We start from the raw sequence: 23,310 nt of genomic DNA, 5'->3' as shown, positions 1-23,310 counted from the left end.
GCACACTCCCGCCGTCAATGTCTATGCGCCTTTTGCTAGTGTGCAGCCTGGCGTGGGCCAGGTGTAGGTGGCGCTGTCACCCTGTTTGGAAACCATTTTAAGATCTACATGTGCCATCTTTGCGGTGATGCGCTCCGTCATTTGTAGTGAACCTATCAAGGCCTTGTGTATCTATAATCCTGCTGATATTCCTTTTCTGCCAATCCTCATACCCCGTTCTCCAACATGTCGGACCACCTCAAAGCTTCGGTACGACACAGCTCATTCTGTATGTGAGGTTTTTGACTAACATCTGGAAGCAAAAGGCGCAAAACCTGGCTCGAATACGAGATAACCAACGTAAGTGAAGTAGTATCGAGTAGCCCGTGTGCTCTATCCCTTCTTCTGATCGATCGCCTCACCTACTGATCAATGCGGATCCAGCACTAACACACACTGGACAGGACGCTCCCGCGCTCGCCGCAAAGAGTATCTTCAGGAGCTTGAGATCAAGTTGCGAGGTTGCGAGCAGATCGGTATCGAAGCATCAGCAGAGATCCAGAGTGCAGCCAGAAAAGTTCTCGATGAGAACAGAAAGCTGCGCTCGCTGCTACTAGAGCGCGGTGTATCTGAAGCAGATATCATGGCAGCACTTGGAGTTTCTGTCGATAAATCATTCGATCAAGTCTCATCGACAGCGGCGCTCAGCAATGTGCTTGAGCAGCGCACCACCAGTAAATTGGTAACCTCGGCAAGCTCGTCAATTCCTTCACAGCCCAGGGCTGTTTCAGTTCCTCGACACGTGCCTTCTGTGTCGTCGCTCAGTATTCCTTCGACACGCCCTGCCACATTGAGCGGCTGCGAACCGTTGAGTCCCACGTCGATAGTATCGAGCATGGGGACACCTCCACCGGTCTCATATCATGCACCGTGCTACACTGCACCGTCAAGCCTGCAAGCCCCGGAAGTCAAGGTAGAGGACATCCAGTACGAGTACCCTTATGACCCATCCCAAAACCAGCAATGGGCATATCCGCAGGCTTACCCATACTCCCCGGATCCCGTCGCATATTTTGGAGCATCGTCGTGCGTGGAAGCTGCCAACATCATCAGAACTATGCATTCAGATGCTAGTTCCATACATCGCATCGATCAAGGATGCGCTCCTCTCGCTCAACCGTATTACAACAACAATCATATGCTCTACCCTGTTGCGACAAGCTATCCCCAACGTCTTCCAAGGATATGAGTACGGAAGGCGCTCAGTTGGTTCCACTTCCCCCCACCGCAGTGCGGCGCGGCAAATTGCCTTATGTGCAGGTTCATCACCAGCAAACTAGAGGGTCTTCACGCTGCCTCATGCGTCGACATCATCTCTACCAAGGGCGCATGCGACGCTCAGCGCAGAGCCGCATGGCGTTAGCGCTGTCTCCCAGCTCAAACAAAGATCTCATCAGACCACGGGCGGCCCCAAGCTCAATAGAAGGGCAGTCATTGTCCTGCCATCAGCCACGCCCAAAGTACAGGTCGACGAGTTTCGCTGCGCAAATCATGTCGTCGTTGTTCCCATTGGAGTCGACACTTCCCTACACTCGATGGAAGGATCACTGATCCATAGCGATGGGCCTGTGCGTTCATGTGTGTGCTCGTATTTGTACTGTAGGATCAGGGTTTCTCATTGTTCTCCACCAACAAAGGATGACCTCTGCTACCATCAGCCATCTAGATTACCGTAGGTCAGTATATAGATTTAAACCCGACGCATGCCTTGGTAATCTGCCGAATACAATCGCTCTCCAAACGTTTAGCATCAATATGCCTCCAAAGCACACCGTTGCCGCTGTGCAGCAATCTGACTCGCTAGAACAGTCGCCTCAGCGGCCCGAGCAGTTGCGAGTGGAAGGCCCGACTGAAATCACGACTCCTGTTACTGTTCAATGGGCTCTGCCAACGATCGGGTTGAAAGATCATAGTCCTAACGTGACGTACGCGGCGAGGTTTGCGCATCGCCTCTATCAGCGGCCTTGGAGTCAACTCCAGGCAGGACAGAACCCTTTTGGATTCTCACGTATCAGAACACCGGTTTTCCAGCGTGCAGGCAAAAGTCTAACCACAGTTGGTGACAACAGTCTGAACAGGATACAATTCGTCAGCTTGTTCAATCAAATAAAGGAGGACACTTTGTCCGCAGCAGGTCGGGCCAGGCAAGCAACATACACCTCGGACAGAATTCGAGAAGCGCTCTTGAATACAGGAGATGATGTGGCAGTTATTCTATCACGGTCAGGGTCCAATCCAATCCTGCAGTTGGACCGCGATTATCGAGTACAAGTGTAAGCCGCGATTGGTGCCCCGACAAAGAATCCCGCTGATGTTTTCTAGCAATCTTTCTCGCCACGGCCAGCTCTTCGAGACATCTGAGATGATTTGTCGCCGGATAGTTGCCCCTGCAACAACAACACCAGCCGTGGAGGACGCACGAACAGAGTTTTTCATTGAGCTCCCACCAAACACACGTGTCACGGTGAATGACGTCAGTTATTTTAACAGAGATCCTGAGGAAAATAGAGGGGTTGCCAGACCTCTATCACCCTTTTTCATTGGACCTCTTCATCCTTACACCGTTGTCGAATTTCTGTCACAGCCACTGTTCTTTTTCCGCAATGGAGATGGCTTGCGTTTCACACAAAAAGTCGGAGGGAAGCAGAGTGAGTTGCCTGCGGATGAACAAAGAGTCCGCGACGCACGTGGGTTTGCCGAGGGCCTTGAAGTCGAAATCCTTTGGACACCCGTAGTCGACGCACCTCCTACTGCGCCAGAGCTGCCAAGTGAAAACACACCAAATCTCCCTCAGACGGGGGACGACAATTTTCAACCGTCGACGAAGACGACCGACAATAATCAGAAAACCGCGAAGACAAAGGGCAACGATCAGCCAGCCACAGGGGTCGACAATGGTCAACCATTTCCGAAATATGAACAGTCTCCATGTGCATACCTCAGAGAATGTCTTGAACGACTGAAAGAACAATTCAAATCTGGCCATTCTTCTCGAATACTGAACGAAGAAACTGTTTTGTACTGCATACGCGCCGTCGCACAAGCAGTGAATCGGAGATCAACAGCGGACACTCGGGTCAATGTTATTCAACAAAACTCGCTCAACGCAGCAATCAGCGACTCGATTGACAGCAATGGTAGTGTTTTCATACCATGGTCTAGCCGCTCACATACCATGCTTGTAGTTCTACACAGAATCCAGGCTACCGGGAACATCACATACCTTCATGTGATTGATTCGGCACCTTGGACACATAGCTCTGGTGCTCGTGCTAGATTATACAGTCTCCTCGCGAACGCTGTAAATGAGAGTGGGGTGGCGCCCAATGTCGACGCTACTCAATGGGCGTTTTGCGCACCACAGAGCGACCTTTGGCACGCTGCATATTATACTGTACTGAACGCGTGGAGTATTACCTTTGGCATGCAGCTCAGTCCTAGCTTCAGGCCTTCTCCTGACTTCTTTGATGAGGCTTGGTTGGTTTTTCAAGCTGCGGTGGCTGGCCATGCTGACTGGAAACTTATCTGGTCTTTCCTTCAATGCCATAAGTTCGCGACATCTCAACAGCCAGTCGAAAGATTTCAAATCGAAAGGACTACGAAAGGGCTTGAAGAACCGCTGGCGGGCTCGTTAGGGTCGGCTCGCGACAGCTTGACCACTGCTATCGAGACGTTGGAACAACTGCGACACTCAGATGATTTTCCATGGGACGATTGGGAAGATCAAGATGCTGATCTACGACTGCCTGCAATCTATCGAGCAGGTTTGCAATTCAACACGATGCCCTTTCCTCGCGAGAAGCTCCGCGCCGTATATGACACCATCAAGGGTCCGGATATGCAGAGGACCTTGGAAGACTTCCCGTCAGATGTCCGATACTGGTCGTACGTCAAAGAGCAGCTCAAGAAGCTTCTAGTGCGGCAAAAAACCAAAAGCTTGATCAGAATCCTTTCAGAGACGGGGTTCACCACAGAGATCAAGCGATTCCTTCATGAGGATGACGTCTCAACTGCAATCGCATCGGTTACGCAGGCTGTCACTGCCGCACAGGACATCACCGGTGGATTCTGCTCAATACCCCAGCAGGATGTACAGGATGCACAACTCTACGTATCATATCCTGAAGACGATTCTATAGTTCAGCTGTCAAGTGCGGTGCGATTTGGGAGACCGATAATCGTGCCCCTTTTGTTGGATTCCCACATCGTGCTTATTGTTGTGCAGCAAGACAACGAAGGGGCTGTGCAAACGGCAGTCTGGGACTCTAAGGCATATCACTACAAGGAAGCAGAGCGCGAGATAATCCATCGGATGATCCGGGCTATTGTTCAACATACAGGCTGGTGGCGCCACACTTTCGAGAAGTTTGAAGACGTCAAATTTGCGAAAAGCAGTACGCAATGGATGCCATGCGCTCAGCAGTCTGGGTCCGCTGAGTGCGGTTATCATGTGATTATGAACGCCTGGGCGGTTGCCCTGGGACTTTTGCCAAATGTAAACTTTAATCCTATCTGGTACGCAGAGGAAGATGGTGAAACAACACAATCCACATTCCTGCAAGACCTGCAGAGTATCATTAAGCTGGCAAGAGTTGGACTGGCTGATTGGAAACTGATATATGCGTTTCTTAGATGCCATCACTTTGCCCACGAAGGTAATGTGCCAAACGACAGGCGCTTCGGAAGCACCGTTGCAATGATGAGCGAAAGTTCTTTGAAGTCGCACATAGCAGCTTTGAGAATGGAAGAGAAGCAGTATTGGACTCAAACCAAGCTTTCAACTGCGAATCTTCAGTCTTTCAGGCAGACCAACCAAACACTTCTGGGACCTGGTAGGGATCATAACGACCCGGAACGGTTCATATCGGACACCTGGGATAAGGTTGGCGACGTAGTGGTTGCTCTCGATCTTGCGCGAGATGGCAGACTTCGACTACATCTAGAAAAAGCCAACCTTCGACGCTACGAGATACAGCGGAGACGACCAGATGGGAAAAGTGCTCCAGATCATGCCAAGACTCACGCGGTCAAATTCAGAGCATCACTGTTAAAACCACTGAAGAATTTGAGTCGAGATCAGATAATCTCTCGCTGTGCTGACTTTGTGCAAGCTCCCGGTACCAACGCCTTTCTTGTTCATCAAATTCAAAGCTTCCCACAACCGCTCAGCACTGAGCTTTCTCTCTTCGGATACGGTATTACGACCGATCAAAACACGCAGGGAGCTTTTGCCGACCTTCAGTTTCCGGCGGTGCCCGATGACGCCAGATTGACGCTGTTGACCGATTTACAGGTTGTGCACGCCATCAGCGCTGTCACACAAGCCATTGATGATCATCAGACGGACTATCATCGGAGGTTCAACGAAGACTTCATCTTTGGCAGTGGCCTTGCACTGGCCAGCTACAACGACATCGCAAATTCTAGAGACTTCGACGATGCTACTATCAACAATACGACTATGCACACCTCTCGTCCGCGCCGTTGTTGGATACTCCCCATGACTGTGGCCAGCAATGAGATTTGGAAGTTTGAGAGGCGATATCAGGGCTCGAAAAACCCGGCTCCAAGCGAGTTGAGGGCACACACCTTCCTTGCTGTTCTCCAGGAAGAGACCAGATCTCAATTCACTGATGAAGAAGGAGAAAATGCCGAGGAAGTAGAGACTGTCGACTTTCGGATGTACTTCCTTGATAGCAGCGGAGTATTCAACACTCGTCGCAACGCTCTTTATCAGATGGTGGTCAACACGGCGTACAACATGAATTGGGCGACACACCGCAACCAGCCGATCGAGGCAGATCCCGAGTTGGCGATTCGGGAATTCTCGACAGAGCTCGGTATCGTCAAAGTTGCCCAACAAACACAAGGAGGATGGGCCTGCGGTTATCACACGATCCTGAATGCCTGGATCCTCGCGCTACGTTTGACGCCAAATCCCGAGCACAGGTTCACTTCGGACGACTACATCATGATTGCGAAACTCTCACGTAGCGCTGTCGCTGGACTCTTGAACTGGAAAGACCTCGTGGCTTGGCTGTTCTGGCGCAGGGCTGTGATGGAACGTGACATCAGAGAAGTGTATGATGACCGACGATTTGCATTGTCCGCATGCCAGGCGCCCAGAGGAGAGCAGCTGGAGCAGTACGTGCAAGCCGTGAGGACCAGCGAGGAGGAGGAAGAAAAGACCAGTGGATCCCTTAATGAAGTCCCGTACGTGCATGAGAGCAATATCGACTGGTACCACGCCACCATTGAGTCGTTCGTCTGCAATGCTCCGGTGGTACCACAGCGTGCCCCTCCGACGATTGACACCGAGATTGATGTGGCAGTCGACACATCACAGCTTAATGAGAGTGGAGGTGCTGTCGAAATTCAAGGCGGTAGAGCCACCAGCCCCACTGAAGCCGATATAAGGCTTATGCAAGAAATGTATGGCGAAGATGACAGAAATCAAGGTTTATCTCGGGCTTACGATGATTCTGGCCTGCCCGAAGGGCGAACAGGCGGTTTGAAGAGAAGTTACGAAGGGGAAGCAAGAATTCCACGAAAGAGAGTAAGATTTTACAGTGGCGATACTCTGGGGCTGTTTGATGTGAAGAGTAGGAGGGCGCTGTGGAGAGCGGACTTGGCTTTTCTTAACGATGAGTTTTCCATGGCCTGATGAGTTTTCAATTAGCTGCGCGTAGTGTTGCCTCTTATTTCTTAGAAATTCCCTAGCAATTGGACTTAAGACTCAGTTGCCAAACTTCAAGTGACTGTATGATCCTCGAAACGTTTGTCGATGGGAGACGGTCGTCCGCACAGTAGCGCCCAAGGTGCCTCGGCAAGCAATGACGTCGCCAGTCGCGTCCACCTAACCAAGCTCCACGCCTGATCTCCAACACCGATAGCACATCAACAGAAATGGCACAATTCCTCTCCAAAGCAGCGCGTACCGTCCGCTTCTCGGTCCCTCAAATCCGCTCCTTCTCGCTTTTCCCGTCTGCCAACAACCGCTCACACACAAACCGTCTCTTCGACAACATCCGCCAACCGCAGGACCTACACACCCTGACTCTCCTCAACGCCGCCGACAACCGCTCTCTCATCACTTTCTGGAGCGCAAGTTGGTGCCAGACATGTCAGGCCGTCAAGCCGCTCGTTAAACAGCTCATCGAGGAAGAACGAATCGGGGAGAGCGAGGGTGGACTAGGATTTGTGGAAGTTGAGATGGACAGCACGTTGATTGGGGATCTGCCAATCACGTACCGCATAACGAGCATGCCGACGCTGTTGGCATTTAGTAGGCAGGAGGCGCAGTTTGACACGAGGTTGGTCAGGCCGGAGGAGATGAAGAACAAGGACTTCTTGAGAGAGTGGCTGCTCACAGAGGCGCGGAGAGGTGGTAGGAAGGGCGGTGCAGGCGGAGGTGGTCTGTTTGGTTGGTGAGACCCTGTTCTCGCAAGCTCAGTCTGAAAGCCGTAGAGCCTGACCATAACAGGCTCGGACGGTTCTGGAGGTGACAAGGGTACGAGGACCGCTCGAGGCGTGAAGATATCTGTAAGATCTAGACTGTAGAGGTAAGTTAGTTTCTCGAGCTAAGCTCATAATTCACAAACTGACAGGCACAGTACAATGGAAATAGCGTACGCCATGATGAGAAGTCGATCTAATGTAACCTGGTTCGAGTTTCTCAAAAACAACGTGCCCCGACCACAAAACTTGACTAACTACATGGCACCTGATACATGTCTGACAGGAAGGACCGAGATCCAGTGCCTGCTTTTGATGGTTAGATCCTAATTTCAGGCGTGGCTGTTAATAGAAGAAATGGGTATAGAACTCCATTGTGGCGTCCGTATTTCATGACTATGTTTTTTCATTACGGGTAGTCGTCAAGTCCTTTTCTTCCTGTCTATCTTGCTTGCGATTAACCCTCTAGTGACCATGCCCATCATCACCGCCACCACCCTGCTCCTCGGGGTCGAGCTTGATCAATGTATCAATACGCATGATCGCAACACAAGCCTCAACGGCAGACTTCAACTGCTTGACCTTGCTCATGCTGGGCTCGAGAACACCAGCCTTCAAGCAATCGTGTACCTTGCCGTTTGTCAATTCCAGGCCGTAGTTCTTGTAGTTCTTCGACTTGGCAAGCTGTTTCGCATCTTGCGAAGAGGGATCGGTAGGGTTGACGGTTCGTTGCGAAAGTGCGTGTCTCGATCGCAAGTTGGCGACGAGCTCAGTAGCATCCTTTGCGGCGTTGATGGCGAGGGTCTTGGGGATGGCGAGAAGAGCCTGTGCGAAAGCTGCGATAGCCAGCTGCTCACGAGAGCCCTATAAACTGTGTCAGTGTACTCGCCTCGTAATCCTGACTGGGGCTCTACTTACAACTGATGTTGCCCACTCTTCCAGGTAGATGTGCAGAGCAGTCTCAACAGCACCTCCACCAGGGACAATACGTCCGCTCTCGAGTGTTCGCTTGACGGCACACAGAGAGTCGTGTACCGATCGCTCCATCTCGTCCAGTGCGTAGTCGTTGGCTCCTCGCAGAATAATCGAAGCGGAAGAGAAGGCCTTGGTACCCTTGACAAGGATGCACTCGTCGTCTGAAATGCGTTCCTGCGCTACCTCCTCCGCGTAACCCAAGCTCGACGCCTCGAACTTCTCGTCACCATTCAGATCTGAGAGTGTGCTGACAAGCGTCGCTCCGGTGGCCTTTGCTATCCTGCGCAGGTCCTCCTTCTTGCACCTTCGCACTGCCATTGCGCCCTTCTCGATAAAGTGCTTCAGGCACAAATCGTCAATACCCTTGGTTGTGAGAATGACATTGGCGCCGGTCTTCAAGATCATTTCGATGCGCTCCTCGACAATACCAGCCTCTCGCTGACGGATCTTCTCAAGCTGCTCTGGGTCGTCGATCGTGATGTGCACGCCCAACTTCATGCGCTCCTTCTGGAGATTGATGTCCAGACAGGCAATCTTAGCGTCGGTGATGCGGGTCTTCATAGCTTGCGACGCCACTGTGCAGTTCAGAGCGTAGCCCTTGACCAGGACCGACTGTGTAGCGCTTTGACCGTGTGCCTTCAAAATGTTGACAGCCTTGACGGGGTACTTGGTCTCGTTCTTGTTGTTGATGGTCTTGACAGAAGACATGGCATCGACTACAATGTCGGCGAAGAAGTCCGAGTCCGAGCCGATGATCTTGGAGGACATAGAGGTCTTCGCAATGTTGATCAGAGAGTCGCGACCGAGCGTGTCCACCTTTGTGCTAATGTTCTCGTTCATGTACTTGACCGCTTCCCTCAGCGCGAGCCTGTAGCCTGTGATGATGGTAGTGGGGTGGATCTTGTTCTTCATGAGCTCGTTCGCCCGCCTCAACAGCTCAGCTGCTATTATGACAACCGACGTTGTACCATCGCCAACCTCCTTATCTTGCTGCTGTGCGAGGTCGACGAGGATCTTTCCTGCGGGGTGCTCAATGTCGAGCAAGCTGAGGATCGTCGCGCCGTCGTTCGTGACTGTAACGTCGCCAATATCGTCGACCATCATTTTATCGAGACCTGAAGGCCCGAACGACGTCTTCACAACATTAGAGATTGCCTGTGTCGCGAGCACGTTTTGGTCGCGAATATCCTGGCCGCTGATTTTGTTTCCGCCGAGGACTGCAAACATCAGCTTTGACTCAACTCCAAATGGCTCCCGAGCTTACACAGAGTTCCTCCGCCACGTGACTGCTCGAAGATGCCGGCCATATTGTCGTGATGTAGCTGTTTATGCTGTGTTTGGGCTGCCTACACAAAATCTCTGGCTACGCGGCGGGACGCTCCTGCATGTCGGCGAAAGGTGCCTCCGACGCCAAGACGGCAAAAGACCCCTGTCGCAAATGAGTCGCCCTCCTCCACATTCGGGCACAACACCACGCGAGAGTTCTGTGACTGTGCTGATAGCCCTATCAGCCGCTCTTTAGGTACGCGCCGCGTCTCTGCTGTCACCTGCACTTGCTTATCCCTGACTCAACACTCTGACCATTCAATTGCAGGTAATGCTCTCTATGACTGTACCCCGCTACCCCGCCAAACATTCCGATATAGTTGTTTCCCAAAGGGATAGCTTTTGGTGTTCAGCTGCTATTGTACCCACACTTGAATGCAATTTGACTTTGGACACTTCATTTTCTCAGCGTCCCTTGCGCTAACATCTATTCTCTGCTGTAGACTCTCCCCTAACAAATCACATCCCCCCAAATCCAATATGGCCGAAGCCTCTGCCGCCGACGGCAAGATGAAGGATCTCAAGATCTCTGAGAGCAAGAAGAGCAAGAAGGACGGTGCTCCCAAGACAGCCGCCAAGAAGCCTCAGCAGCAGAAGAAGAAGGTCAGACATCCAGGGTCGTAGCGGCAACACAAACATGGAGTATTTACACCGTGGCAGATCGAGGGCGCCGCGCTCATTGGTATCGATGTCGCAAAGGAGGACGACCTTGGTGAGTGGTACCAGCAGGTCATCACCAAGGGACAGATGATTTCATACTACGACGTAAGCTCAATCGTTGTCTCCCATTTCGCTTGCTGACGCGCTTAGGTCGCTGGATGGTAAATACACATAGCCATCGCTACCGATTGCGCTACTAATCGCAACTCAGCTATATCCTCGAGCCCGCATCGTACGCCATCTGGGAGTCGATCAAGGCTTGGTTCGACAGCCAGATCAAGACCCTGAAGGTCCGCAACGCATACTTCCCCATCTTCATCAGCGCAGATAACCTGGAGAGAGAAAAGGAGCACGTTGAGGGGTTTGCTGCTGAAGTCGCCTGGGTCACAAAGGGCGGAAAGTCCGACCTCGAGAAGCCTGTCGCCGTGCGCCCTACCTCCGAAACCGCCATGTATCCCTACTTCGCGCGAAAGATCCAGTCCCACCGTGATCTTCCCCTCAAGCTGAACCAGTGGAACAACGTCGTACGATGGGAGTTCAAGCGTAAGCTATGATCTGTTCTACTTGTTGATCAGTCGTTGACATCCACAGACCCCATGCCTTTCATCCGATCTCGTGAGTTCCTGTGGCAGGAGGGCCACACTGCTCACTTGACCAAGGAGGAAGCCGGTGCCGAAGTCATGCAGATCCTTGAGTGGTATTCTCAGGTCTACCAGGACTTGCTGGCTGTTCCCGTCGTGAAGGGAACTAAGACCGTCAACGAGAAGTTCCCCGGCGCTGACTACACGACCACGATCGAAGGGTTTATCCCTGCAACCGGACGCGGTATCCAGGCGGCCACATCTCACTGCCTTGGACAACATTTCTCCAAGATGTTCAACATCACTGTTGAAGACCCCAACCCCAAGGAGGGCGGTAAGGCTGAGCACGTACATGTCTGGCAGAACTCGTGGGGCCTGACCACCCGTTCCATCGGTGTCATGATTCTGACTCACGGAGACAACCGGGGTATGGTCATTCCTCCCCGTGTCGCTGAGATTCAGGTCGTTCTCATCCCCGTCGGTGTAAACGCTAAGATGTCCGCCGAGGCTAAGGAGGAGCTGTACAGCAAGGTCAAGGGCATCCATGACAGTTTGATCGAGGCTGGCGTCCGTGTTGAGTCCGACTACCGCGAAGGATACTCCCCCGGCTGGAAGTTCAACGACTGGGAGCTCAAGGGCATTCCTCTGCGAATTGAGTTCGGTCCTAAGGATGCTGAGAAGGGTGTTGTCACCACCTCGCGCCGTGACATTAACGACAAGGACGCTGCACGCGGCACTATCAACGTCGACGATGTTGCCAACGAGATCCCCAAGCTGCTCGAGCAGATCCAGGCCGACATGTTCGCCAAGGCCGACAAGGCTTACCGTGACCACCGTATCCAGCTGACCAACTGGGACGAGTTTGTCCCTACACTCAACGGCAAGAACGTTGTTCTTGTTCCCCACTGCGAAGGCGACAAGTGCGAAGACGAGGTCAAGGCCAAGAGCGCAAAGACAGCGCTTGGCGATGGCGTTGCAGAAGACAAGCAGGCCCCTGCCATGGGCGCTAAGAGCTTGTGCATTCCCTTTGACCAGCCCGAGGGCATCGAGCCTGGCAAGACAAAGTGCATCAACCCCGACTGCACAAACTTCGCCAAGGCCTGGGTCCTGTTCGGAAGGAGTTACTAGAGAGAGTCGAGCGTTTGCTGTTAGCATTGAGCATTTGGGGGCGGGGTGTTAAACAAGGTATTTGCGCGGTATGTAGCCGAAGCTCCATTTCACGAGTGAAATCATCGCGCATATCTAGCAAGACAACAAGAACAAATCAAGATCTTGACAACACTCATTCCTGTATCTTTTTCTGAGCAACAAGGCCCTTAGGCTCAAAGTTTGCCAATGCCGTGAGGACAGCAAGCCGACCACCTGTACGTCTAGCGGTCCTCTAACATAGCCACACTAACAGCCTGTCCTTCACCATGCTTCACCGCATATAAACTGCCTGCTAACTAGCCTACCACATCCTCCCCACAACTACCTCACAACCCAACCCAACCGCCACAATGTGCAACAAACTCCTCCAAACCTACGCCTGCGGGCACTCCAAAAGTATCTGCACCACGCCCTGCACGCACGCACTCAGGTTCGCGCCATCTTCCACGTCACAGGACGATTCCACAATCACGCCCACGCGCGCAAACTCAACCGCTTCCTCTCCCTCTCCAGCGGCGCCTCAAAGCCCGACACACAGCGAGCGCCCAGGCTATGCGAACTCGCCACTGCGTGCTGCGCAGGAACCTGTGGAGCGCGTGTTCTCGACACGAGCGCTGGCGTTGCGGTTCAAACCCTTTTCTACCGGTCCCGCGTCGCCTACAGCGGTGTCGCTCGTGAGTGCGTCGCCCACGCTTCCTACCTCTCGCTCCACCGGCATCGGCACCGCGGCTGCACCGCCTCATCTACCACCTCGCTCCGCGGCGCAAGACCCAGAGCCGCTGTTCTGCAGCTACTACATCCCGCGCAATATCGCGACGAGCCGGTTTCCGTGTGTCGAGTGCTACGGTAGGGAGGAGTGGGAGGAGTTGCGGGAAAGCTGGATGGAGAGTTATGGGTTGGGACATCCGTTGGATCGGGTTGGGGATGTGGAGGGGCTTAGTGGGGTGACGGGGGTTTTGAGGATGGGAAGGGCTTGAGAGGTGGAGTGAGAAGTGGAGGGAGTCTTTGGTGAAGGTCTGGACGAGTGCGGAATATAGAATGGGGATTCTGGATAGGATGACTGTACGATGAGTTCTAGGCGATTTGAGATTGGACCACTTAGATGAAGCTACATCTTGTCAACAGCTCGCTTGTGACTTCTTACATTCTGAACCCGTGCGCAGCGCTCGGCCACCGCTGATCTAGTAACGCACTCACTCTATCCAGGATACGCCTTCCTCCCATAATCGCCTGGAAGTGCTTAGCCCTATCGTCTTGATCCATCAACAAGAATGTTGATAGTCCTGTAGCTTCTACAGTCTCCTGCGATGAGTAGCTTGTCGGCGAACTCATTAAACTTGGAGTCACGGAAAATGTTGTTGGTATCTTGAGAGAGGCGATGATGACCTGTGCTGCAAACGGATTGAGGCCTGCACGGCCGAGAAAGACTTCCCACTGCGATCTCGTCAGCAATGCTTCAGATTGCCATTAGGGAAGAGCAACTTACAGTAGTTTCGACAGGAAGCAACTTGATGTCGTGCATATCCTCACCACCATGTGGGAGACCATATACCTGGACACTCTCCACGATCGCTCTAGCAAATGCCTGCTCCCCACCCGGGACATAAGTAACAGCAATATCACCTTCGAGTTTAGCCGCAAACAGCCCAAGCCGTTTCAACGTTTCCTTGTCCCGTACATCCTCTGGCCTGCTGCTACTCTCCTCCCTCAGACCCTCACTGACCAGCACCACGAGCCTCTCATATCGCTCTTGCAGCAACAGCATGCGCTCTTTGACCGGCGATAGCGCTTTCTGGCCGGGGAGAGGCTGCTGTTTGATCTGTTGCAGTGTGGTGAGGAGCACGCCGGTGGAGGGCGAAAGGATGATGTCTGCATCTGTGTGACCGGAGTGCGGGAGGATGTAGTCGCGGTAAATGAGCTCGGCTTTCGGATGGAGGCGCTCGACTTCTTTGACTAGAGCCCGTCGCTGGAGAAGAGTTGATGAGATGACTAGTGAGCAGACTGGTAGGTTGAATGGAGATATTTGCTCAGGCGTAGCGTGTTTTGGGTGCTCTGCTGCATGTGCTGATCTCTGAAAGGCAAGCAACCTAGACTCACCGGACGTATTACTATCGTCGAAGGTCAAATTCTGAACGGCAGGAGCAGCAGAATTGTTCGATTCTGGAGTGATTTTCTCCAGCTGGATCGCTTTGCCTTGTGTCTCCATAAACTTATGCAACGCTGTGGTAGCAGAAAACCCGCCGAACATAAGCTCGGTTGGCGCGTGCTTCTGCTCTGCGGCGGCTGTAGTTGGAGGTCGAGTTGATCGCGTTTGTCTTGATTGTGACTCTTTTGTAGTTCGGTGAGTTTTGTGGGGATCATGAACTCCCGCGAACCTCTCCTGCGCGGGGGAACTTCCGTGCAACGGCTGGTGGCGGAACTGAGTTACTGGCTGTACTGTAGCGATATCTTTACTTGTACGATGAGTCCCCGTCAGTTGGTCTTGATCCTCCATCTCCAGCTTCCGTTTGCGAATCAAAGCATCCATATCATCGCGTTCCTCAAACTCAGCCGGCTCAACTTCATCCTCGTCCTCATACTCATCCTCCACCTCATCCAGCAGGCGGAGCCCATCCCTCTTCCACAACTCAGTCGAACTTGTCGCAATTGTACCCGTCGTGAGCTCTGCCTGGATCTTGTTGAAATCAGTTTCGCCGTGGAGCGTCTCTTGGAGCTTGATCGAGCCAGATGTTGGCGACGCGAACCACCCCCAGCTATAATCAAGATCAGAGATGCCATGCCACGTGGTCGCGGACTTCAAATCGTCGCGCTTGACACGGTGCAGGAATCGCATCTGAGCCTCAAGCTCGGTGGTACCTGTGCGACGCTTGCCGTCCCTGCGCTGACTGAACTCATCCCAGGGCGCCACAGGTAATGTGAAGTCCATAACAGGTATGTCCACTCGAGCCACCGTGTCAGCTCCAATCAACTTCTCGTTCTCGGCTTTCCTTTTTGCCTCTTTGGCAATAGGCTCGATCTCCTTAAGTAGCTCATCTATGGTAATTTGAGAGTCGGATGTCCTGGGACGTTTATCAGGCCAGGGTTCCAAGGTGTTGCCAACTTGAATCATGTTGGAAAACGATACCGACTTTAGTTTCTTCATCGGTGAGTCTGAAAACATCGGTGGCGTCAGTGGTCCCTCCACTTTGAGATCATCGGCTTTGCGCTTCAGGATCGTTGGGATACGTTCCGACGAGGGGGGGCTGCTGGCTGCGTCAGCCGCAAAGAGTGCGTCGAGGTCCCCCACATCAAGTAGCATCGAGTCACTACTACCAGAATTGCGTCGCAAGAGCGAGTCTTTGGCCATGATCTGTTGCTCCAAAGCTTTCGCTTCGGCTACAATCGGGTCGCTGCTCTCAGGAATAAGTGGCAGACGATTGGCTGGCGACGACGGAATATATGGCGTCAATGGCGGTGATAACGGCAACAAGGGTGGTGTCAAATGTCGAGGTACATACTCCTGAGCGCGTCAGCAGTCCCTTTCAATACCAGGCACACGCCTACCTTTCTGCTCTCGAGCGCATCCATCAGGACCTTTTCGTCCTCTTCAGGCGTGAAATCATCCCTCATCGCGCCCTGCAAAATCAAAAGCACATCCCTCGTCACCACAAGTCGTTCACTCCGTATCTGCTTATCGACCTGTGCTGGATACCCAGCATACTTAGCAGGCCACCCAAAACCTTCATCCTCCTCCTCATCCACGTCTTCTGACGGAATGCGCGACCGAAGCTCCCTAAAGTCAGGCTCGAATTTCGTCCCAAAGCTCAACATATCAAGCTCAGGATCCGTCCGCAGCACCGGCAGCTCGTGCTTCAAATCGCGAATCCGCGGGCGGCCATCTGCAGCAAAGCAATAATCAGCATCGAGTCCAGGGGCCGTGAGCGCCGACTTCAAAAGCCCCGCCGCGGCCGTGGTCAGCGTCAGTCTGGGCTTCAGCAGCTCGCTAGCAGCCGCGACGGCATTAGTCAAGTCGTCATAAAAAGGATCCCGGGGGTCCTGATCAATGGTGTCGCGCAGCGACAGACACAGGTCGGCGAGCGGCAATAGGTCGGTCGTGTAGTCGACGCAGATGCCTTGTTCGCGCGCGTACTCCAGCACACTGGGCTCCTCGACCTCCTCTGTGACTGGGTCGGAGAAGAGTTGCAGCTCCATCTGCGTCACATGCGTCTGGTTGCTCGCACCTGCGTGGCTCGGAGTCTGAGAGAAGGCTGGGATGGCGCGACCGATGACCCTTGCTGTGTGTGATCGTGCTGGGGACGCGATTGACACGACGCGCTAGTGCGCGTTGTCACGTGCGGTATCTCCTCGTGTCCGAGTATCTAGCCAATCTCCAAGCCTTGGAGGCGTGGCGCCTCCCGGCACCCGAGCGGATTCTCGGCCCTCCGATCGGCGCACCGATTCGAAACCGTTGCTGTGTGCCGGCACATTGAAGCTTATATCTCCGACAAGGCTTGGTGAGAGGTGTTTCAAGGCACGTCTCGGACGGAGAGAGACGGAGACGGAGACGGGCTGCTGGGAAGCCGTTCAAAGCATGTTAGTAACTCGATGAGACGAGACGGTGTGTGGGACTGGGCGTGCAAAGGGGTGGTGATATTTTGTTCATTTTGGTTATTTTGGTTATTCGCTACCTAGGTACTTCAGGTATTCATCTATGCCGTGCCTGACTTCCGGGCTGTGCCCTGTATCCCCGCCACTGCAGAAACTATGATTATGTACAGACCAGTATATGTCCATGTGTTATCTATCAACAAGCGCTCGAATGAGGATGTGAGTACCATATCCGCCTAGTTCAGACGCTTCTGCGCGAACCCAAGCGACTGGTTGCCGCCGTTGAAAGCAACGAGCTGGGCCTTGAACATGGTGTCGCCGTAGATCTGGAGACCGGCGCCCTGGTTGCCCTGCACGCCGCCGAAGCAGGTGGTGTTGGCCTTGTCGACGGTGGCGAAGGTGACCTGGTTGCCGGGGATCTTGGCCATGTAGTTGGCGCCGATGGCGACGGACATATCGGGGAGAGTGGCGCCGCAGGGATAGATGTATCCACCGACCTGAGCGTTGAGCTGGGCACCCTGGACCTTGGAGTAGTAGGCGTCGGCGACCTGCTGGTCGACGAGGAGGAGAGATGTGCCGGTGTCAGCAATGGCGTCGGAGCCCTGGGGGTTCTCGAACATCTGGTCGCCGACGGCGAACTTGGTGGAGGCGAACTGCCAGAAGCCAGTCTCGGCCTTGACGGGGATCCAGGCCATTGCGCCGACGGTCTTGGTCATGTTGATCGAGCCGAACTCGTAGTTGCCAGTGCCGTCGGGGTTGAGGTCGGCGGTGAAGACGGGCATGGCGAGGTCTTTCATGACGTTGTCGAAGAAGGTCTTCTGGGGAGTCTTCTTGGTGCCGTCGTTGACAGTGTTCAGGTTGGAGAAGGCGAGGCCGACGAGGCCGTCAGTGTTGGTGTCCTGGACGAAAGATTGCGAGACCTGGTTAGCCAACTCAACGGTCTGACCCTCGACTTTGACGCCGCCAATGGTGACGACGTCTGTGCCAACAGTTCCGGCAGCACCGGAACCATCGCCATAGGTGATCTTCCACTGAGCACCGTCGGTCTTCTTGAAGGTGGTCGACTTGGAGGCATCGAATGCAGAGTGAGCTCCGATGGAAGCGGCGGGAAGCTCAGTGCTGAACATCCACCTTTATCATGTTAGTGACTGACTTAAGATGAGTGGCATGTATACTTACAGATCGGAAGAGCCAGAATCGAAGTCCAAGTTCAGGGTCTGGCCACCGACATCAACCGGCGAAAGGAAGAGAGCAGCATTCTGCTCGGGGTTCGCAGCAACACTTCCGGTCTTGTTACCACCAGCAGCTGTGGTGCTTGCGTTCATAGCCGCCCTGTTGTATCCAGCGAAGTCCTCCTTGACCACGAAGTTGTATTTCCTGAACACCTTCCTCATAGCAGCAGCGCCATTGGGCCCGGTGGGGTGTGCCGTGTTCAACTGACGCGGGACTTTGAAAGAGCGTTTCGCGAGACCTTGTCTCCGAACCTGTGATGGTGCGGCGAGCGCGAGCGCTGCCAAAAGAGCGAAAATGAAGAAAAGGCGTGATGAAGGCATCTTGATATGAAAGCTGACCGGCAGCAGTGACGACTAAAGCTGTCGTGCGAAAAGAAGGTAAATGGTCTGTTGAATAGGTATACCGAGTAAAGAATCGAAAGCACCACAAGTCGCTCGAAAGAATAGATCAAAGGCTCGGCCTGATGGGAAGTCCACACAGCACTCAAAAAGTCGGTAATGAGAGTTCTTTTAAAGAATGTCGTCGAAACAGGTAAGGACAGCTACAATGGAAACCTGAGAATCCGATGAAACTCACAGAGGTCAAGAATCGGTTGGCGGCGCTAAGCCTTCTCCCAAGACATCACTGAAATTCCTGCCGCAGCAGATCAGAAGCTGCGTGTACCACATACGTGATGATCCATGTGGGGATCAAGCCTAGCTGCTGTCAGGACTCTGTGCCTGAGTCTGGACGCTGTCCTAACGGGGCTAGCAAAGTGCCTTATGCAGACTAAGAGGCTCAAAGAACGACGCATCATTGGCCAGGGACCTGCGTGAGCAGTTGTCGGCCAGTTATCGATAGCCCGTGGAGCTCTTACGCGTACTGCCTGAGTTTGACCGGGTGGTGTTGAGGAATTGTGGAGGGAACTAGCGGCCGGACATGGGTTGCGGAGTCTAGCGAGAGCGTTTCAGGCCCGCGGGACCTGCGAATGCCGTCACCTTGGGTTTTCCATCCACAGATTTCGATGTGAGAACAGGGGGCCGTGTGGGAAGTTCTCGAGAGGCTGCCTTTGTTAGGCATCTATTCGTCAAGAGCATCTTCTATTGTCGTGAGGCATCCCCACACATGCACGCGCGCTCAGCCACCGCACAGCGGCTGACGACGCGCTGCAGTGGCCTCCGACACGCATGAACGTCAAAGCTGACGAGGCCGAAGTGCTGTGTTTCGCAATGCCAAGTTCGTAGCGAAAGCCCGCGGGAGACTGCCGCAACTGTGAAACGGGCAGGGTGGGTGTGCACGATCCAAACGCGTGGCGATGTTCTTCGCTCAGAACCGTTGCCAGGTGTGAAGGGGATGTACATAGCAATTCGCGTTAATATTGACGTTCATCACTTTGAGAGCATGCAGCCACCCTGCAGCTAGATAATCGATCAGGCTGAGGTCTTACGTGTCTCTGCGGCCTACAGAAATACGCTGTCTCGCACACCGCAATAGACAGCTGAATCCATCTCATCTCATCTCACTCCTTTGTACATCGTACCGCGCAGTTACTCCGGGGCACACTTACGCGCGCACTACCGCCCCCTTCCCCAGGCCTCCAGACAAGCATCACTGCAAAGCTTAGCCGTTATGACCCTGCCCTGGGACCTGCGACACGTGAAACGCGTGTGAGGTAGACACGTGTGGAGATCGCACCACCATTCGTTGACGCTCGGGTAAAATAAACAGAGCCCAGAGTGTGCGTGTTGTGTTTGATAGCCTTCATGACGGCCAGTCAGACGTCGTTGTGAGGTTTGACGCCTGAAGGAACAGGAGGGAGGTTTCGCAACAATGAGGGGGTTGCTGGGTGTGGTACAAACCGGGCGAGGCTGTTTCGAAGCCAAGCTCACCATTGCCCGGCTGTTTGTTGAGCCATTTCCTGTGCTGATGTAACCGGAAAAGTAGATTCGTGAGCAGTTGTCCGACAGTCACAGTCACGCGAGGCATGGCAGTGCTAGGAAGAGCTTGAAAACACAATGCTGAATATTGGATGTTGAGTCAAATGGCTTTTAAATCTAAGTCGCAACGCAGTAAATCCCTGCACCACTTCAGGGTTGTCAGCATCCTTTATAAGTAGGGGAGTACTGTGTGGTGGACATGAACCCGCAGTTGTGTACATGTCAGCCTCCTTCAACCATTATAGCTGCCTGCTAACTTTGCAGCGATTGGTGAAGTGCTGCGTGGCGTCTGTGAGGCCGAGCAGCGAGAAGCGTGGCTCCTTGCTACAACGCGGAAACTGCGTGATGTAGTCTGGCCTGGGCGATGGCTTGCACCTAAACGACTGCAGCCCGTATCTGCCAGGATATCTATCCAAGCAGCTCAACATCGAGACCGATGGCCCTCATGAACAAGTTCACGTTACTCAAGCGAGCTCCGGCCATCTCGGCAGGGAGAGCCTTGCTGACGGAGACGGTCTCCATGACGCGGTCTTTGACGCCAATGACCAACCTCTGCTGTTGCTCAGGGCTGGCACCGACACCCATGGCAGCCAAGAACTGCCAGATGTACATGTCGTCCGTGTCGTTAATAGAGCCAGGGAACAGGTAAGGCAGCACAGGCTCGATGGTATCAAAGAGGCGGTTGTAAAGTATTGTCCACTGGTCCCAGTCGCCAGCGTCAATCTCGGGAGCCGACTGCTTCAGAAGCTCCGCACGAGAGATCAAGATCGTCAGAAGAGAGAGGCCAATCTTTGTGCGTGCAACGACATGAAGATTGGTGCGGTCCAGAATAAGCCCGAGGAGACCGATGATAATGTTAAGAGGCGACTCAGAGATGTGCGCAAATAGCGGTGGCATCACGGTGTGTGAGAACAGCTCGACCTCTTCCCGAATAGCAGGGGTCAACGGCTCATCCGGTGTGGCGATGGCATGCCCGACGACATTCAGACCGTCGAGATGAACAACAATCATGGTAACGACCGTGATGCGCTCCTGCTCGTCAATGTGACGGAAGAGACGAGGAATAACCTTCTTGCCCTTAGCATGGGACAGGATCTGAATGAAGGGGTGCTGTGCGTGCGCGTGGGGGTTGATAGGCTCCATGATCTTGGTCGCCTGCCACAGCTTCTGATGCAGCATCTCGATCTTGGAACGCCACTCCATGTGTGCTTGGATGGCCTCGGGATTGCTGGTCTCGTTGATAGGCGGCGGCATGGTTCGCTCGTGATCCTCCATGTGCATCAAAGTCAAGTAGACACTCTCGATGTTGCGCAGCGCATCCTTGCGATCGGCAATAGAAGTCTTGGGCTTGGGCTTATCGCCTGTCTCCGGCCGTTTGATGTTGAGAAGGGGTCGCGGTGTCTTGGAGTTGCTGAAAGCAATCTTACCCAGACTACCTTCAACGACAAGTTGCTTAGCCTTTGGCCTAGCCTTCGCTGCCTCGACCGCGCGCTGGATCTGCTGTTCCATGCGCTGCATGTGGTTGTCACCACCTCGGCCGTGCCTGCGGTTGCCAAATCTGTTGTTGGTCTGGAAAAGATAAGTCTGCGCAAACTGGTTTGCCGGTTGCTGAGGGTTCTGGCGAGGGGCACCACGAATCTGACTAAAGACCTGGTAGTAAAAGTCCTCGGCAATGGCTGCCTCGGGGCCTCTCTCGTCCAGGTTGCCAGTCGCCGTCATGAGTTGCTGCAGTTGAATGCGGGTGATGAAGTTCTTGTCTTGAGGTGTCATCAGACCGTTGTCCTTAGCCAGCTGTGCGATCTTGTGGTTGCGCTTTGCACGCTTAGCATCCTCCTCGAGGAAAGCTGCTCGGTCAGCTTCAGACAGGTTGAGAAGCTGTTCCGGATGAGTGATAATGGGGAACGAAGGGCCCCTGTTGTGCTGTCCTGGAGCACTTCCAGCCACCTGGCGTGGGGCAGAACCTGGCTGAGCCATTGGCTGGCCCTGACCAGACAAGCGGTTGGGGTTCTGAAGTATCTGTCGAGGCTGCGAGGGCGGGCCCTGCGGGTGCGTAGCAGGCGAGGCCTCCCTCTGTTGCTGTGCGGCCGGCTCAGGCTTCTGGCGCTGGAGGATCGTAGGCTGTTGAGGCGTTGGCGTCTGTGCTGATTGGCCGGGCAATTCGGCGTGGAACTGCTGTTGCTGCTGCGGCGGGCCTTGCCTTTGCTGATACTGCTGCTGCTGTTGCTGTGGCGGCGGTGGCTGCTGGTACTGATGCTGTTGGGGACGCTGCAAGATCTGCGGCGCATGCTGACCAGGGAAACCGGGCGGCATACCTGGCGGCATTCCCTGCATACCGGGAAACGGTGGCTGACCTTGGAAGAACTGCTGCTGGTGTTGCTGAGGGTAACCACCCATACCTGGAGGCGGCTGGACTGGGGGTGTGGCTCGAGCGTCGTTGCTGATGCCCTGGTTGCGCAGCATGGCCTCGACCTCATCCAAACTCATGATCTTCCGCGAGGCGGCGGACAGCTGGGCGGGGCTGCTGGAGTACTGAGCGGGGCTGTTGGCGTACTGGGCGGGCGACGGCTGGTGCTCAGGCTGGTGCTGACGCTGGGGCGCAGACTGCTTTGGCTTCAAGCCCCAGATATCAGCGCGTGCCTCCAGCTGGGGGATGTAGTCGGGATCCTTGTAGCTCTCATAGCCAGTCCTGGAGGGCTTTGAGGCCTGAGGATAGGGCTGGTGTTGCTGATATTGCTGCTGATGTTGCTGTTGCTGCTGTTGCTGCTGCTGCTGCTGAGCAGGCCTGGCGAAGCCCTGGCGAGCCTGGAAGAGCATCTGCTCCTCCTGCATGGTTCCGGCGATCTGCGAGGTCTGACCGGCGAAATCGAAGTCCTTGCCCACGCTCTGCTGGTTGACGGGCCCATCGCCGCCGAAAGTGTCGTCGTTAAAGGCATCGTCGGTGTCGTCGAGCCGGCCGCCGTGGCCCTGGTACGTGTCGTCGAAGTCGATGCTGTGCAGGTGTGAGCAGATGCCAATTGGCGGCGCCCGCACTACTTACACGTCGTCGTCGGCTGCCCCACCACTGAAGCCGGCAAAGGCATCGTGCTGACCAAAGCCGGGGGCATTGGGCTGGTGGCCGCGATCGCGGGGCAGGCTGGCGTCAAAGCCGAAGAACGACATGGCGGGCGGTACCTAGCGGCTGGTCGTGTGTGATGTTACGCGCGAGGGGTGTTTTTGCGCGGCGAGTGGATGACGTTGGGCGCAGCTCGCGGTCGAGGCAGCGGCCGTGGTTCTGCGGGAGATGCGCTGACAGAGCAGGCAATGCTGGCGCGGTAAGAGATAGCACTATGCGACGGCGAGGCGATGGTGCAGGGCTGCTCGTCGGCGTCGTCGAGGTCGAGCTTCTGTGA

At 54.2% G+C, this 23,310-nt stretch overlaps 8 protein-coding genes across 8 annotated transcripts; 4 read left to right on the top strand and 4 right to left on the bottom strand.

Moving 5' to 3' along the window:
• Window positions 1-299: 299 nt before the first annotated feature.
• Window positions 300-6,142, top strand: C7974DRAFT_295802 (uncharacterized protein; the record flags this gene model as incomplete). Its single annotated transcript, XM_046137684.1, has 6 exons — window positions 300-339; window positions 444-1,189; window positions 1,828-2,304; window positions 2,384-3,085; window positions 3,242-5,065; window positions 5,120-6,142. Coding segments are annotated over 6 exons (4,812 nt in total), but the record flags the coding sequence as incomplete, so codon positions are not given.
• Window positions 6,143-6,831: 689 nt separating this feature from the next.
• Window positions 6,832-8,010, top strand: C7974DRAFT_73646 (uncharacterized protein). Its single transcript, XM_046147176.1, has 3 exons — window positions 6,832-7,453; window positions 7,523-7,601; window positions 7,653-8,010. Exons 1-2 carry the CDS (start codon window positions 6,946-6,948, stop codon window positions 7,597-7,599), a joined length of 585 nt encoding a protein of 194 aa, XP_045992342.1. The 5' UTR covers window positions 6,832-6,945; the 3' UTR covers window positions 7,600-7,601; window positions 7,653-8,010.
• On the bottom strand, window positions 7,960-9,776 carry C7974DRAFT_417977 (T-complex protein 1 subunit alpha; the record flags this gene model as incomplete). Its single annotated transcript, XM_046144120.1, has 3 exons — window positions 7,960-8,358; window positions 8,413-9,686; window positions 9,734-9,776. The coding sequence occupies 3 exons, from the start codon at window positions 9,774-9,776 to the stop codon at window positions 7,960-7,962; spliced, it is 1,716 nt and encodes a 571-aa protein (XP_045992341.1).
• A 156-nt stretch (window positions 9,777-9,932) lies between these two features.
• On the top strand, window positions 9,933-12,321 carry C7974DRAFT_404787 (uncharacterized protein). The gene is made up of 6 exons (XM_046142984.1): window positions 9,933-9,991; window positions 10,239-10,398; window positions 10,456-10,560; window positions 10,606-10,616; window positions 10,667-10,998; window positions 11,047-12,321. Exons 2-6 carry the CDS (start codon window positions 10,276-10,278, stop codon window positions 12,162-12,164), a joined length of 1,689 nt encoding a protein of 562 aa, XP_045992340.1. The 5' UTR covers window positions 9,933-9,991; window positions 10,239-10,275; the 3' UTR covers window positions 12,165-12,321.
• A 214-nt stretch (window positions 12,322-12,535) lies between these two features.
• Window positions 12,536-13,162, top strand: C7974DRAFT_444257 (uncharacterized protein; the record flags this gene model as incomplete). Its single annotated transcript, XM_046145488.1, has 1 exon — window positions 12,536-13,162. One exon carries the CDS (start codon window positions 12,536-12,538, stop codon window positions 13,160-13,162), a length of 627 nt encoding a protein of 208 aa, XP_045992339.1.
• A 100-nt stretch (window positions 13,163-13,262) lies between these two features.
• C7974DRAFT_368528 (uncharacterized protein) lies at window positions 13,263-16,376 on the bottom strand (the record flags this gene model as incomplete). Its single annotated transcript, XM_046139898.1, has 3 exons — window positions 13,263-13,619; window positions 13,672-15,684; window positions 15,729-16,376. The coding sequence occupies 3 exons, from the start codon at window positions 16,374-16,376 to the stop codon at window positions 13,326-13,328; spliced, it is 2,955 nt and encodes a 984-aa protein (XP_045992338.1). The 3' UTR covers window positions 13,263-13,325.
• A 572-nt stretch (window positions 16,377-16,948) lies between these two features.
• C7974DRAFT_73525 (aspartic peptidase domain-containing protein) lies at window positions 16,949-18,698 on the bottom strand. The gene is made up of 2 exons (XM_046147175.1): window positions 17,952-18,698; window positions 16,949-17,903 (listed from the first exon to the last, which is right to left on the bottom strand). Exons 1-2 carry the CDS (start codon window positions 18,323-18,325, stop codon window positions 17,009-17,011), a joined length of 1,269 nt encoding a protein of 422 aa, XP_045992337.1. The 5' UTR covers window positions 18,326-18,698; the 3' UTR covers window positions 16,949-17,008.
• A 1,631-nt stretch (window positions 18,699-20,329) lies between these two features.
• C7974DRAFT_321133 (topoisomerase II-associated protein PAT1) lies at window positions 20,330-23,080 on the bottom strand (the record flags this gene model as incomplete). Its single annotated transcript, XM_046138788.1, has 2 exons — window positions 20,330-22,910; window positions 22,959-23,080. The coding sequence occupies 2 exons, from the start codon at window positions 23,078-23,080 to the stop codon at window positions 20,330-20,332; spliced, it is 2,703 nt and encodes a 900-aa protein (XP_045992336.1).
• Between the last annotated feature and the right edge of the window lie 230 nt (window positions 23,081-23,310).

Source organism: Boeremia exigua, assembly GCF_020726555.1.
Source record: "Boeremia exigua strain MPI-SDFR-AT-0100 chromosome Unknown C7974scaffold_13, whole genome shotgun sequence".
Taxonomy (NCBI): Eukaryota; Fungi; Ascomycota; class Dothideomycetes; order Pleosporales; family Didymellaceae; genus Boeremia; species Boeremia exigua.
This window is presented reverse-complemented; position numbering and strand designations above follow the sequence as displayed.

Bases quoted from the DNA above. Each gene is read 5' to 3' on its own strand.
- C7974DRAFT_73646 (XM_046147176.1), top strand. From the start codon at position 6,946: ATGGCACAATTCCTCTCCAAAGCAGCGCGTACCGTCCGCTTCTCGGTC. The intron at 7,454-7,522 runs GTCTGTTTGGTT...TGACCATAACAG, and splicing joins GGGCGGTGCAGGCGGAGGTG to GCTCGGACGGTTCTGGAGGT.
- C7974DRAFT_404787 (XM_046142984.1), top strand. From the start codon at position 10,276: ATGGCCGAAGCCTCTGCCGCCGACGGCAAGATGAAGGATCTCAAGATC. The intron at 10,399-10,455 runs GTCAGACATCCA...ACACCGTGGCAG, and splicing joins CTCAGCAGCAGAAGAAGAAG to ATCGAGGGCGCCGCGCTCAT. The intron at 10,999-11,046 runs GTAAGCTATGAT...TGACATCCACAG, and splicing joins CGTACGATGGGAGTTCAAGC to ACCCCATGCCTTTCATCCGA.
- C7974DRAFT_73525 (XM_046147175.1), bottom strand. From the start codon at position 18,325: ATGCCTTCATCACGCCTTTTCTTCATTTTCGCTCTTTTGGCAGCGCTC. The intron at 17,904-17,951 runs GTAAGTATACAT...AACATGATAAAG, and splicing joins GATTCTGGCTCTTCCGATCT to GTGGATGTTCAGCACTGAGC.